Source organism: Cariama cristata, unplaced genomic scaffold, assembly GCF_000690535.1.
Source record: "Cariama cristata isolate BGI_N322 unplaced genomic scaffold, ASM69053v1 Scaffold19675, whole genome shotgun sequence".
NCBI lineage: Eukaryota > Metazoa > Chordata > Aves > Cariamiformes > Cariamidae > Cariama > Cariama cristata.
In genome coordinates this window covers 1-14,520 of record NW_009616000.1, presented here as the reverse complement: position 1 = coordinate 14,520, position 14,520 = coordinate 1, and the positions used below count along the sequence as shown (strand labels likewise).

Here is a 14,520-nt window from a genome sequence, read left to right as displayed (position 1 = left end):
ATCCCAGCCATGTTTAATGATATAGTAACAAAATTTTACTTCTCATCCCTCCATTTAAAAATGAAAAAAATCCTCATTCTTTCATTCCTATATCTTCATTGAATGTAGTTATATTAGTTCAGAACAATCAGAAACTGAATTCAGAATTACAAATCAAAATTAATTCTACCTTCCTTGCTGTTGAATAATAAAATGCTGATGTCTTACAGTCAATGGTAAAACAGAGACTATTTCCCCAGTTCTATCAGCAGATGCAATCTGATAGTACTGCACCAGATTATAGTAGAGATGAACAGTCAGTAAGAAAAACGACAGTGTAATCACTTTGCTCCTACCAACACTTATTTTTGTGAGCAGTTTTACTTCATCCAGGATGGAGTTCACCTCCCTGAACTTTGGATTTGTGTAGCTGAGCCGATCTCTTTAGGATCCCTTTATAGGAAAAAAATATTCCCCTTCCTCATAACCTAAACTCTTTACAAAGTAAATTTGTCTGTTTTGGACCAGCAGAATATATATGCACAGGTCGGTAAATCTCTTCCACCTCCATGATGCTACGTCACATGTATGTTTGTGAAGATTTCTAGACTTTTTTCTTTTCAATAACATTGTTTTCAATAACCTAATGTTTCAGATTCTTATTGGAGGAAACATCTCTGGCAATACAGTATTAGAAGATGATTTCACCACACTGGATAGTAGAAAGTGGCTGCTCCATCCTGGTGGAACAAAGATGCCAGTCTGTGGCTCTACTGGGGATGCCCTAGTGTTCATTGAGAAAGCTAGCACCCGCTATGTTGTCACCACTGACATCGTTGTCAATGAAGATTCTTTCTTGCAAATAGATTTTGCAGCATCCTGCTCTGTCACAGACTCTTGTTACGGTACATACATATACATATATAAATAAAAACATGCTCTGCACTCAATACACATCACATGGAAATTAAAAATTGGTTTTATTATGTGAATTTTAAGGTGCATAGTAAATAGGTCTTCCTAGGTTTTGAATGCTTGTTTGTACCTTAACTTACATTCTTTTAGCATAAGGTTTTGGGGTATAGATTTTTTTTATGTTGCAGCACGTAGCACATGTTAATTCACTGGGTTGCTGACTAGGCCTCTAGAATTCTGCATAAAAATGGAAAAAGATTTTACATGAAGTCCCAGATGTGGTTTCTCTGATTTTGCTATTCTGGAGCCAATGGAAGTAACTCAGATATTTTACTCACATGCTTAACAAAATTTTTTTTCTTTTGGTATTAAAAAGACTGTGGCATCCTAAGATCATCTCTATTAAGTTTAAAAGTGTTTTGGCAGCTTAGCTATATACTGGCAAAGAAACAGTTCCTTCTTTTTTTGCTTATTTGTCTACTATACTTACCAATATCTTAGTATTAAATTAGGCAGGACGCTACCTAATCATGCTTCCAGTCGTGATGAGCAAAGCATTTCATTTTGGTGATGGAGATTTAACACTAAAAACTCCCTTACCCTTGTTTGTATCCACTTGTCCTTGTATTTCTATAGCACTGACTTGTGCTTAGACATCAAGTAGGACTGATTGGGTGATTAAGGGTCATTCTCTGTGCAAGAGGGCAGAAGAAATGGGTCTGTAGTAATCAAAAAAGATCACAGATTTATCACCCCTGTCACTGCAACCATGCTCCATGTTTTACACAGCCAGAATGCCTGGCAGCTGGAACATTTACTTCAAGTTACAGTTCTATGTCTATTATTATTTACTTTTTAATGGCTGCATAAAAGTTTAACTTGAAGTATTTAGTGAGCTTGACTAAGTTTATTTTTGGTAATAAAAGTTTACAAGCCATAAACATCAAAACAATGAAATTGCTGATTTTTGCTGAGAAATGAATACACTAGTTTAATGTGGCTAGACTGTTTTTGAATGAAAACAAGCTCACTGACAAACAAACTCAATTTAAAATTGTTTATGCTGGATAACGAAATGAGCTGGTCTGGAGGGGGTTGGAAGAGTGACTAAACCATCTTGTGACAGAGCCAAAAGTTTGACTTTGAGTGTTGCTCTGCCTTACACAACAATTACATCCAGTTGAATCTCATTCTTCAGCCTGAAAAACAAAAAAAAAGTTGCTGGTCATGATGCTGTTTCATCATTTCCTTGCACACTGCAGCTACAAAAAAATGGCTTGACTTAGTCCTGGTGACTTAACGGGTGACTTTGTCTTTGCATCTGTTGTCCCTTAAGTTAGGTGGCAGATGCAGAGGTGTACTGCAGTCTTCTCCTGAGCTGTACCTCCTCAGCAACATGTAACGTATCCTCTAGCACTGCCACTGAAGGGGGTAGCTTTGTGCTTCTGACACAAGGGTTTGAAAAGATTTGAGTGGTTATTTTGTCAGCATAGACTTGTGATTAATGCTCTCTGGGCTTACCAGTTTATTGTAGATCTATGGATCTAAGTCTCTAAATTAAGTAACTAACCATCTTTCCACCCTTAGCCATTGAACTGGAATATTCAGTGGACCTTGGGCTGACCTGGCACCCGATTTTGAGAGACTGTCTTCCCACTAACGTGGAATGCAACAAGTACCATCTCCAGAGGATTCTCATTTCGGACACTTTCAACAAGTGGACCCGAGTTACTTTGCCTCTGCCTCCCTATACTAGGTATCTCCCTTTGGTTTTCTGCAGAATAAATCTAAATGCATAACTATATATTGAGGCATGATACACTATAGTGTTAAATAATTATACCTTGCCATTTTTGTTTGGTCCATGTATATAGCAACAAATAAGTACAAGTAAATGAAGCCCCATCCTGCTTTGCATAAAATTTGCAAAGCTACTATGTGCGTTTACTTTTCTTACTTATTTAAAGATAGGAAATTCTTGTCTGTCTTGTGCTGGGGAGGGACAGGGAACTTTTTTAAGAGTCTCCTGTTATCACTAGCCTCACTAAATTCTGGTTGCTTTGGTGGTTAATTGGACTGGCTGAATCCCCACTGCACCCTGTGCTTGCTGTTGTTGGCCATGAGCTGGTGTTTTAAACGTAGCACTTTTCAGGCTTCTTGTTTTTCTGTGCATTCCTTGTATCCTTTGTGTCTCTCTCAGCTTGGATGCTCTCATCATTGTTTTTACACATGCCCCATTTTACCTCCTCTTCCTTTTCCTCCATTCTTTTGTCCTTGAGGGAAGAAAAACTGAGGGATTTCTTGGGAGGCTGCAGTGAAAGGAGCTGTTTGGGACTGACAGTGCTATTGGGAATGCTGCCATAAGGTTCCCTACAATGCCCTGAAAACAGCTGGATTTTTGTTTTGTTTGTCAAAAAGATCCATCTAGGGACAACTGGGTAGTTCAGCCTTTCAGTTTGTGTCCTTCTTGATGTGCTCTTTTCCAGGGATAGTTGTGACTGTCCCCAGCACAGTCATTCCTGATAAATCCAGTGTAGAGCTAGCCCAAAGCAAAGCCCTGCAAACACATGTAGTGTAGACACCAGGCTCTCAGCACAACTTAATTCTACAGCCTTGCTCCTACTGCTGAGCCCAGTCCCCTCAGATAGGCATAGGCTGAGATAACTGCAGGCACAGAAGTACAACGGCACAGGTAGTGCCTATGCCTGTTTGAAAAGGTTGTTAATGAGCTAGTATACATACAACCAGCTAGTGCACATACAACTTTGGAAACAGAGACCTTCATTTTTTAGCAATTGTATTGAGAGCGCCTACACAGTTGCCATGCAGTTTGAAACTTGCAGAGGAAAAGTCCATGTTCTGTTACTAATCATCTGGGTCATTAGACTCTTCCCTATCTTCAGTGCAGTGCTTCATGTTAAGTAATAGTACTTTTTAAAGACTTGCTCCCAACATTGATCTCCTCTGCTTCCTCTTTTGTACTGCTTCACTACGTGTTGTCTGTAAAATCCATTACCCCAACAGTTCTTGTATGAAGTCTGTAAATTTGTGTTCAGGAAGGGCTTTCTGGGGCTCAACAGGATAAATCAGGACTGAGGCTGATGTTCCAAAGCAATTGAATTTGGACCTGAAAGGAACTTACCACCCAAGATAAACTCAGGTTTATAAATAACTGTGATTTTAAGACTGAATAGTTTTTTGAGCAGTATATATCAAAAGAAGTCGTCTGATGCCCTACTGAGGCAAAGATTGCTCTTCTGTCCAATACAATAACTACATTTGTTGGGTCAATTAATAGCATTTCTCAAAGATATTAAGATAGGGATTGCATAAGAGAGGTTATTACAACCTTAGCTTACAAGCAAGGGAGATGTTAAGCTTTAGAATAAGGAATAGTGCAGCTAATAGGCCCTTTAGTCTAGATACTATATAATTTTTATGCTGCTTTATTATTTCAAGCTGTGTAATAGCAGGTGTCTGTCTCCAATTGTTTGTGCCTGTATGTTTTAGGGACATGCAGGCTACATACTCAGTAGCTTGGCCTAGTGTACAGCACCCACACTTCTGTAGCTTTTTAGGGCTTATGTACCCCAGAGCGCTATCTAACCTCTGGTCTGCAGAAGGCAATGAACACTTACTTGTAGCTTAGACTCAGAGCTGATTTTAAAATGTAAACGCAAATAACAAGCTTCTCCCAGGAGCATCAGCTCCATAAATTGTTAGTGAAGCACCAAAACTAAAGCAGGCAGTGTAAGATATAGGTGTCTGTCTTTATTCCTACAGGATTTTCTCACAATTTATACATTTCTTTTATAAATGCTGTTTGATGAACAGCTAGATGGCACAGCAGTAGATTTCTCTTTGGATACACTTGTTCTTCATTCTCCTCATGTAACATGTTTATAAAGAAATAATTCATAGGATAACATCGACCTTACCATAAAAGGTCTATTTTTACACTGAATAAATTTTGAGGATTTAGCTGTTTATTTGTTTTGGTGTTTACAATAATTGTGATATCTCTTTTGAGTTTCAAAAGAAAACAGACTACACAAAGTTCAACGCTGCCATCTAGTGCTGTACAGCAAAACATGGACTAGCTTGAATTCAAAATGGTTTTTTTGATAAGTTACAGAAATTCATCTACTTGCAGCTATTCAAATATAGGTGTCTGCTGCTGCATAAGCTGAATAGCTATTTGGTGTCCCCTGACTGTCTCAGCTAGGTTTTCATCATCTGTCCTCGGAGCTAAGACACTTAATTCACATATAGCTACATCAAAGCAAGGTGTTTGAATAGGGAGCTAAGCCTCGTTTAAACAACAAAATGAAAATGATTTACTGAAAGGAGCCAGCATCACACCATAAATCATTTCTTAACATTTCCAGCCAAGCCCTGGATGGAGGGGAGGGAGTAACTTGCAAAACCAGGGTGATGCTGCAAGCCCTGCATGAGCACTCTCACCTGTCCCCTGTAGATTTATAAATGGCAGCATCTTGCCTAGGAGCCAACCCACTCCCTAGAGCTGCTCTTACCTAAGTGTGGTTGGGAGAATTCATAGAGGAAAAAAGTTGGGTTAGTTTGTTGACTTGGACTGAAGTAATAAAACTCACGCTCAGGGTGAAATTTCAAAGATCTGGGTGATTCTGGCTTGATCCAGCTCCCAGCTATGGCTCAAGTTTGGATTTGTGCTGGGATGTGGTTACGACTGGTCTGAGCTTCCCTTTGGTCATACCACCTTCTTCTTACCCTCTTCTCCACTGCACCAACCACAGCCCACTTGCTTTGCTCTCACCAGCGATCCCTTTTCCACCTCCCGCATTCTCAGCATGCTGCCGAGCACCTGTGCTTCGACCTGCTCCCAAAATGTGGGCACCTTGTTCTTGGCTTTTCAGGGACCTTGTCATTGTCAGGAATCAGCCCTGGGTTGTGCTGATATCAAACAAATCTTCCAAGAGCAGTCTAGCCTCAAGATTGACATTTCCTTTCAGTCAAAATAAAGATTAGCTTAGCTAGAAATACTTTCTTTCTGTTTTTCTTTCTCTCCCAAAGGTCTCAAGCAACTCGTTTCCGCTGGCACCAGCCTGCTCCTTTCGATAAGCAGCAAACGTGGGCAATTGATAACGTCTACATCGGGGATGGCTGCATAGACATGTGCAGCGGCCATGGGAAGTGCACACAAGACAACTGTGTGTAAGTGCCATTTGTTCCCTGTCCTGCCCAGCATTTCACTCCTCCTCTATCATTTTAATGAACTTGCGGGAAAGACTTTGATACAATTTTTAAAAGGAAGGTAGATTTTGCTGTTAAAACTGATTAGGGCACCGGGACCACTTGGGAATAGCAATAACAAGAGGAAGGGTAAGTGCTGGGGTTGGCCCTGCCAGACCTCTGCCTGTTCACACGTCATGGGCAATGCTTTCCTCAGCAGCAATACATTACCTCTGCTGTTGCCTATGCTACATCTTGGCTCCTCTCCCACCAGGTAGGGAGAGGGAACCCCTTGAGCTTGCACACCCTTCTAGGGACGTACAGTCCTGGAGCTTCGCAGAAGATGTCGTCCTTATTCCCAAGGGGTTTCACACCATGTCCCCATCCCCTCGTCCTGGTGCTGGGCACAGAGGACCTGGGCGGACAGATGTACGCCAGTTCTTCACAAGGCCAGATTTTGCCTTGCGACTGCTGTTGGCTTGATGGCCTGATGCCTCTGCTCCATGGTAGGGTTTGCCAGTGGAGGCAGACTGGCTCGATCCTCAAACTGTCTTATAACAGCCCACATAGAGCCCTGCAAAGCTAACAAACAACAGCCAGATCTCTCCAGATTTGCCTGTCTGACAACAGAGAAATACCTTCCAGATGGATGTATTGCTTTTTTCCAGCCAAAAATGGCAACAGAAATGGGAGAATGGTTGTATAATTGTGTTGTGCTCTATCCTGACAGCACTGAAGTACCAAGGCACAATTTCCCTGGTGAAATCTGCATAGTAGCAGAACACATTTCCATGCTGTTATCCCATCTTTGATACATTATAAGAAGGTTTTTCAGAGCAGAAAAAAAGGGGGGACTATATAAAGAAACAATAAAGGAAAGTACCCATCCACTAAAATTTTACAGAAACTTACTTAAAATTTAACTTTAGCAGGACATTCTTAGGCTTGGCACATTCTCCTAGGTTTATCTACCCGAGCACAATGTATTTTACTGATTTTACTCTGTTCTGGAGCGTACTTTGTATTAGCAGCTTGAAAGATACATAATACTAGCCTTCTGAAAGTCATTTTTGTTTCATACTAACTACAAAAAGTGGCAGATGTTTGAAACCCCCATATACCAGTTGTGCTCTAGTAAATGATGCAGACAGCCTCTTTGCGGAATAAGATGGCACCTTAATGTGGAATAACATGGCACTGATTAAATCTCCGTGCAGAGCGTTTGCCAGCTGAATTTTGCATTTGTTTTCCTCTGCAGCTGCGATGAGCATTGGGGTGGGCTGTACTGTGACGAGCCAGAGACCCCCCTTCCGACACAACTGAAAGATAACTTCAATCGCTCGCCGTCGAACCAGAACTGGCTGACGGTGAACGGTGGCAAACTGAGCACGGTCTGCGGTGCAGTAGCCTCTGGGATGGCTCTTCACTTCAGCGGGGTGTGTGTGCAGCACGGGGGCCAGCTCATTCCATTTGACAGTATAAATGGGACTGATTAAAAAAGCTAAATAAACAGCAAGGTGTTAAAGCAAATCGGCATAACATATTAAACATATAAAAAAATCCTTATATCCTTTGCCTAGCTGAAGGTCAAAATCAGATAGGTCCTACAGACTAGGGCCGGCCAGAAACACCCCAGGAAAGCAGGTACCATGTTCCTGGCTATGCTGCAACCAGGAAAATGAGATATAGTGTGTGTGTGCCTCCTGAAAGGAGCCATGGAGGTGGAGCTGATAGATTAAAACACAGTCCAAGTATGTAGACATTCGATTCCATTCGACTCTACTCACTCATAATAGCCTCCTCATAGCACTTACAACTTTCAGAGACTGGAGTTTGGTGAGGCTTCTAATGAGACCACAGAGGTAAATTAATAACTAGGTGTTTGCATATGTATAACTTGCACTTGGTCCTTGAAAATACATCCATGTGTAGCTTCATCCTTCAGATATTTCATTGTTGGTTTTTTTCAGAGTAAGCTCAGAGTAAAATTTCCTGTTTTAGCTACATACATCGGTATAGAACCCAGACTGCTGCTTAATTACAGTTTGCTTACAGATAACCTCAGGATTATAAAAGTGATAAAATAGTATTTTAGAAACATCTAAAACTTATGCTTGTAGATCTCTTCCACACAAATATATAACTAGGTTCAAACTGATGCAAGTTTTCTAAAATAAACTAACAGAAGCATTACATTTCCGCTTGCTTCCAGTAGGACTAAGTAAGGACCACTAATAGACTAAGTAATGTGAAATATATAAGGGATTATGGGAAAACACACGTATTAAAATTGCTGTGCCATTTGGTGGTTTGCATAAATTGAGCCATTAGCACATAATCAGTCATTCATTAATTCTGCCTGGAGAACCTTGTGTTTTACACTGGAGGCATGGACTTTCTTAACTCTTGTATTCAGGAGAAAGGTGAATACAGTTCTTGATACTGAATATTGTAAAGCTGTAGGTACAAGTAGCAACACGTATGAATACACAACAGGAATTTTTAAGATGGAACATAACTGAAATTATGTCCTCAGGGAAGAACATTTATTGTTCTGTTGTAGCTTTACCTTTGTTATAATTAGTATAATTTTGTACAATTTTGAAGGTTTTACAACATGAAGTTATATTAATAGTGACTGCATAATCTAACACTTTTTATGTTCATAAGTTTTGCTAGCCAACACCAGCCAAACATTTTTTCATTGCTTTTAAGGGCTGCAGCCGTATGTTAGTTACAGTGGACTTGAACCTCACCAGTGCAGAATTCATCCAGTTTTATTTCATGTATGGATGTCTGATAACTCCTAATAACCGCAACCAAGGAGTGCTGCTGGAGTATTCTGTGAATGGTGGAATCACCTGGAGCCTCTTAATGGAAATTTTCTACGATCAATTCAGCAAGCCTGGGTTTGTAGATACCTTCTTCTACCTATATAATTTCTTATACTAAAGTAAGGTGGTCTTGAATGTTTCATAAGAACCCGTGGGATATATTACTGTTGTGGTTTGGATGTCAGATCTTTAAGAGTTCAGCCTATCCAGTCCTGCAACCATTTATGAAGGCCTTAGCGCATGTGCTTGAGCACCAGCATTTATGCAGCTGCTAGGCCAGAAATACAAGGGTAGTAAGGAGTCTGTAGCAGTCTGGTAGATTTGTAAATGGTTGCAGGAAGATAAATTAATATCTATTGTAATGATGTCCATCTTGTTCTTTAAGATACTTTCATTTGCAATTTAATTTCTTACTGACAAGAGCAGAAAGTCATTGCTTGAACTATTTAGAAAATGGTGTGTAGAGGAGAAACTGAATTTCTGCAGATATCCATCAAAAGGATGGATACGCTCAAGCCCTATTTTCAGATATTTGTGAGACTCAAATCATGCATAGATATGAATGGACCTTTTCCTCACCGAATAATTGAAAAGACTCATAGAATATGGGGCTGGGAGGGACCCATCATTTGTTATTTCATTTGAACACACAAAGAAATCACTAGCACTTTAATTGGGCAAGAGATTTAAGTGTGCTATCATCTACTGTTGTAGTGGAAGTAAGAAAATTGTACTGAAACATTGCTATCTGCTGAATGGCTCCAGGTTGAAAATAGTAATCTTAATTTTACTCCAACATTCTCCTCCTTAACACTGCCCTTAATTAGGACCTTATGGTCATACCCTGCTAATCTAGACCATTGCATTTGGTCCCAGAAGCACAGCTGGAGCACATGAGTTTGCTCAAACCATGCCACAGTGTGGCTGCTGGCCCTTCCTACCTCACTCTGGACCCCTGTCCCAAGGATGACATTGGGAGTGATTAGGAAGTTTTTTGTTTCAGCAGTCTCCCATAGGGGAACATAGGCTAGATCACCTGGTCTTTTCCTTCTTTCCCAACTTCCACATACTCTAGGAAACAAAGGGGTGAACCTGGTCAATGCACCCAGCACAGAGCATTGAAAAGTGTCCTCCTCCTGTGGCTTTTCTACAACGAATTTCCACTTTTCATTTCAGTTTTGTGAACATCCTCCTTCCCTATGATGCCAAAACCATTGGGACACGCTTCCGCTGGTGGCAGCCTAAACACGATGGCCTGGACCAGAATGACTGGGCTATTGACAATGTGTTGATCTCCGGCTCAGCTGACCAGAGGACGGTGATGCTCGACACCTTCAGCAGCGCTCCCCTCCCGCAGCATGAGCGCTCCCCTGCCGACGCAGGGCCCACCGGGAGGATCGCCTTCGACATGTTCATGGAAGACAAAACTACAGGTAAAGGTTTCATGCAAATCTGAATGAAAGAGCAAGAAGTCAGTGCAGTGACTTCCAAATCCTGCTGAGTCTCTGAATCTATGTCTCACTGTGATGGATATCACAGACAATCCCATCGCTATAGGGGTCTTGTCTTCTGTTTTTAGTTCACAAAGTGCAAAACAAAAAGATGCAATGTAACTTTTCTTTTTTTTTACTGCATGAATTTACTTAGAAGATTAATTTCTCTTCAAAGAAAGAAAAAAGGATTTAAAAGTACCAGGTTATTCTAAGCAGAGTTCTTAACCTGAATATCTGTTTCCTATTTCCTAACTTTTTTAAACTTTCCTTAGGGAAGTTAAGTTACATTTTACAACTAAATTTTGTAGAGGATGTATTTCTGGATGTTTACAAGGCTTAACAGCTAACACTGCTGAGGTACCCTTTGTGCAGACATGTAAGCACTCATTAAAAAGTTCTCCCATAATGTCCAATGCAACAGAAGTTTATGTTTCGATCAAGTCTCAGATCTTACTTCTTGAACATTAAAAAATAATGCTATAATGCTTATGTAAGAGAGTAGTAAGAGGTGCTTTGAGCAATAAATGTGATAAATATGTACATGGGAAAGATGGAGTACTGACATTCTCAGGAGCAATATTAAATAATTCTCATGTAGGCTGAAAAACAAAGCCATGACTCACCTTTAGTGGTTAACACTACTCCCTGTTTTCTTTAATTTATATTGCCATTGTATATTACTGACATTGCTATTTATTTTCAAGTGAATGAACACTGGTTATTCCATGATGACTGCTCGATTGAGAGATTTTGTGATTCTCCTGATGGTGTCATGATCTGCGGGAGCCATGACGGCAGAGAGGTCTATGCAGTCACACACGACCTAACTCCTACAGAAGGCTGGATTATGCAGTTCAAGGTAAAATCTCTGTCTGCAATATAATTATTCAAACCCACATTTTGCTCCAGGTCTAAGTAGATTTTTCAGGAGGTAGGATGATGTATAGGCCTATGTATGAGCCATTCCCTGCAGGGAAAAGTGTTATTATTAGGTCATCCTCATTTTTCTCACCTACTCCGTGTTGGTCACCTTTAATACCGCAGGCTGTTCTCAGAGGTGACACACACTTCTTTTCCAGCACAGCAGTTGTATGGACATCATGTAATAAGGATATTACACATATACAAGGTGCCTATTTTGTTACAGCTGCTTGGTGAGGGAAAAGTAGCTCCAAAGTAGTACGCAATGCTGCTATGTTGTCATGCATTCACATCAAATCTGCACCCAAGCTACCCTTCATACACCCCTTTACCTAAACTAAAGAAATAACCCAGCAATATAAGGAAGTCATAAGAGCCCTTTGCACATCTCTCCCATAAAGACAGTTCGTCTAACGGAACCGAGCTGGGTGGCCTCCTCTGAAATATTCAAATCTTAGGTTGTGTGGGAGGGGAGATTAACTTTACTAGTTATGGGGTACTGGGGTATAAGGCACAAGTGTCAAAACCTGGAAATCTAGAAATGTGAGCTAACTAGAAGAAAATTAAACTCGGAGTATGGTGCCTGTTCTCAGTCTTGGGAATATTGATGAGACATGCAAATGACTGGTACCATACAAGCACTATTACTGCCATCATTTCAAGCAAAATTCTGCAGTCAGTTTTCAGGTTCAAACATTTTTTTAAACTCTAACCGCCACAACAATTAATTCTAATTTACTTATGCTCTCTTCTTTATTAGGTTTCTGTTGGATGTAAAACCTCAGAAAAACTTGCACAAAATCAGGTCCATGTGCAGTATTCTACTGACTTTGGCGTTAGCTGGAGTTACTTAGTACCTCAGTGTTTACCAGCTGATCCAAAATGTTCTGGGAGTGTTTCACAGCCATCTGTCTTCTTTCCCACAAAAGGATGGAAAAGAGTAACTTACTCACTGCCTGAAAACCTTGTGGGCAAGTAAGTATGAATTCACTACTCATTTGTCCTGGATTCAGTACCTTCTGAAAAATACAACAGGGGATACATCTGCCTATTCATTTTCTTTCAAGGAAAGTGCAGGCTAGCGGCATTCACATTCATTACATATGCTGCATAATTTTATTTCCTGTCAGTCAAGGTTGATCACAACTCTTGGTCTGAACAACCAGCAATTACCCTTGCTTCTCTGCAGTCTGCTCCAGTACAGCATGTTCTGCTCTGTTCGGAGAGCCACAGTCGATTAGAGAGTAGACCTATGGCCTTACTGAGCGGAAAAGTTACCCTTAGTGTCTGCAGCTAGTCTGCACATATGCAAGCCATTTGTATCTTTCTGCAAAATTAGTATCTCTTATATTCTTTGAGTAATCTGCTCAGGAAGTATAACTAAAATTGAAATTCCTTTGCTTGCGAGAAGCCAGAATAACTTTTTCTGTCTTCAGCAGTGTCTGGAATCTGTCCATTATATTATAGGTAGTATGTGTGTGAAGAAGATATGGATATGTATAAAATCAGTTTCTACAGATACTGGCAGATATTACTTATGGAAGCTTGGAAGATAGTATGGTCATAAGAATATTGTGTTTCACTCACCTTTTTTCAATTGAGCAAAGCTGGTTTATACATTGTCTGTTTTTCTTCATTCCCTTATATCTAGTCCCGTGAGGTTTCGGTTCTACCAGAAATACTCAGATATGCAGTGGGCCATCGATAATTTCTACCTGGGCCCTGGCTGTCTGGAAAACTGTAGAGGTCATGGAGACTGCCTGAATGAGCAATGCATCTGTGATCCTGGGTATTCGGGTCCAAACTGCTATCTGACCCAAACACTGAAGGTAATTGTACTGTATGTTTTAAAAAGTGAATTTTGCCATGTGTCTGGCTGAGAACAAGAGAGAGAAGAGAGACCGATACGTCTGGAAATTTAGCTTTGATTCCTTTCAGCCTGAAGATACTCAAATCCATTTTCAGCATTTTTAACAAAACTATTATTGCAGTATCCGAGAACGGGCTTGTTCCTTTGCATATAACACTACCCAAAAAAGCTGTGATAAAGTTCACTGTTCATCTTTAGATCATCATTGTACGATCTAAATCACCCTTACACATATTATCATATTTGATCAAGACCTATAGAAGACTGTCTTTATCATGAAAGAGCGTACTGAAGTACACAATACAAGAAAATGACATAAAATTACATAAAATTAATTCACCTAGCTGTTATTAATGTTACCCTACAACAAACAAGTGATATCTAGTTAGATATTGCTAATTTAAAAGTTAAAATATTTTAAAAACTTAACATATTTAGAAAAGAATATATAAGGAATTTAAATTAGTTTAAAATGCAGTGTTTACCATCTCATTTTTTCTAGATCAGATGAGAACAAATTAGGTACCTGCTCCACAGAAACAACAGGTTAAGCAGCATTCTGTCTAAAGACAACATAACTAACTTTTCAGTTATCATGTCATTTGAATTATTATAATCTTCTGTTTTTCATCTGAGATACTAATTACATTAAGAAATATCATTATCTGTTTGCAATTTTTAATTAGTAATGTATTCTTCACATTAAGGACATTTGGGATAAAATCCTAGCAATTTTAGGGGAGTTTTGCTACTATCTCCTTAATGCCAGGATTTCACTCATGGCATTGCTTTTACTGCACACCTGGAGGTAAGTGGAAATCAGACATATATTCTAGATGGTTTTCACTGTAAATATTTGTGCAGACAGTTGCATAAATGCATATTCTCTACAATAACCCTAAAATTTCATTGCAGTACTTGTTTTGCTGGGCAAAAAACATAGAATAGCAATTTCTCCCATACATACTAGATATGTACCGAAGTGGTGTTACATACTCTTAAAAAAACACAGTTATGAATTAGACCAACTGTGGTGGGCTGACCCTGGCTGGGCTCCAGGTGCCCACCAAAGCAGCTTTATCACTCCCCTCCTCAGCTGGACAGGGGAGAGAAAATTTAAGAAAGTCTCGTGGGTCAAGATAAGGGCAGGGAGAGATCATTCACCAATTACCAGCACAGGCAAAACAGACTGAACTTGGGGAAATTAATTTATTAGCAATCAAATCAGAGTTGGATGATGATAAATAAAATCAAACCTTACCTCCACTCCTTCCTTCTTCCTGGGCTTAACTTTACT

The 14,520-nt window shown here is 39.9% G+C and overlaps 1 protein-coding gene across 1 annotated transcript in view; it reads left to right on the top strand.

The window, feature by feature from the left end:
* Positions 1–13,182, top strand: part of LOC104161545 (reelin) — a gene marked incomplete at both ends in the record, with an annotated part of 30,865 nt that extends 17,683 nt beyond the window's left edge. Inside the window, 9 exons of the mRNA XM_009700024.1 lie at positions 635–884; positions 2,482–2,650; positions 5,947–6,087; positions 7,364–7,541; positions 8,821–9,014; positions 10,116–10,372; positions 11,137–11,291; positions 12,114–12,328; positions 13,005–13,182. Of these exons, the coding sequence (XP_009698326.1) occupies positions 635–884; positions 2,482–2,650; positions 5,947–6,087; positions 7,364–7,541; positions 8,821–9,014; positions 10,116–10,372; positions 11,137–11,291; positions 12,114–12,328; positions 13,005–13,182 (1,737 nt within the window). The remainder of the gene's footprint in view (positions 1–634; positions 885–2,481; positions 2,651–5,946; positions 6,088–7,363; positions 7,542–8,820; positions 9,015–10,115; positions 10,373–11,136; positions 11,292–12,113; positions 12,329–13,004) is intronic.
* Between the last annotated feature and the right edge of the window lie 1,338 nt (positions 13,183–14,520).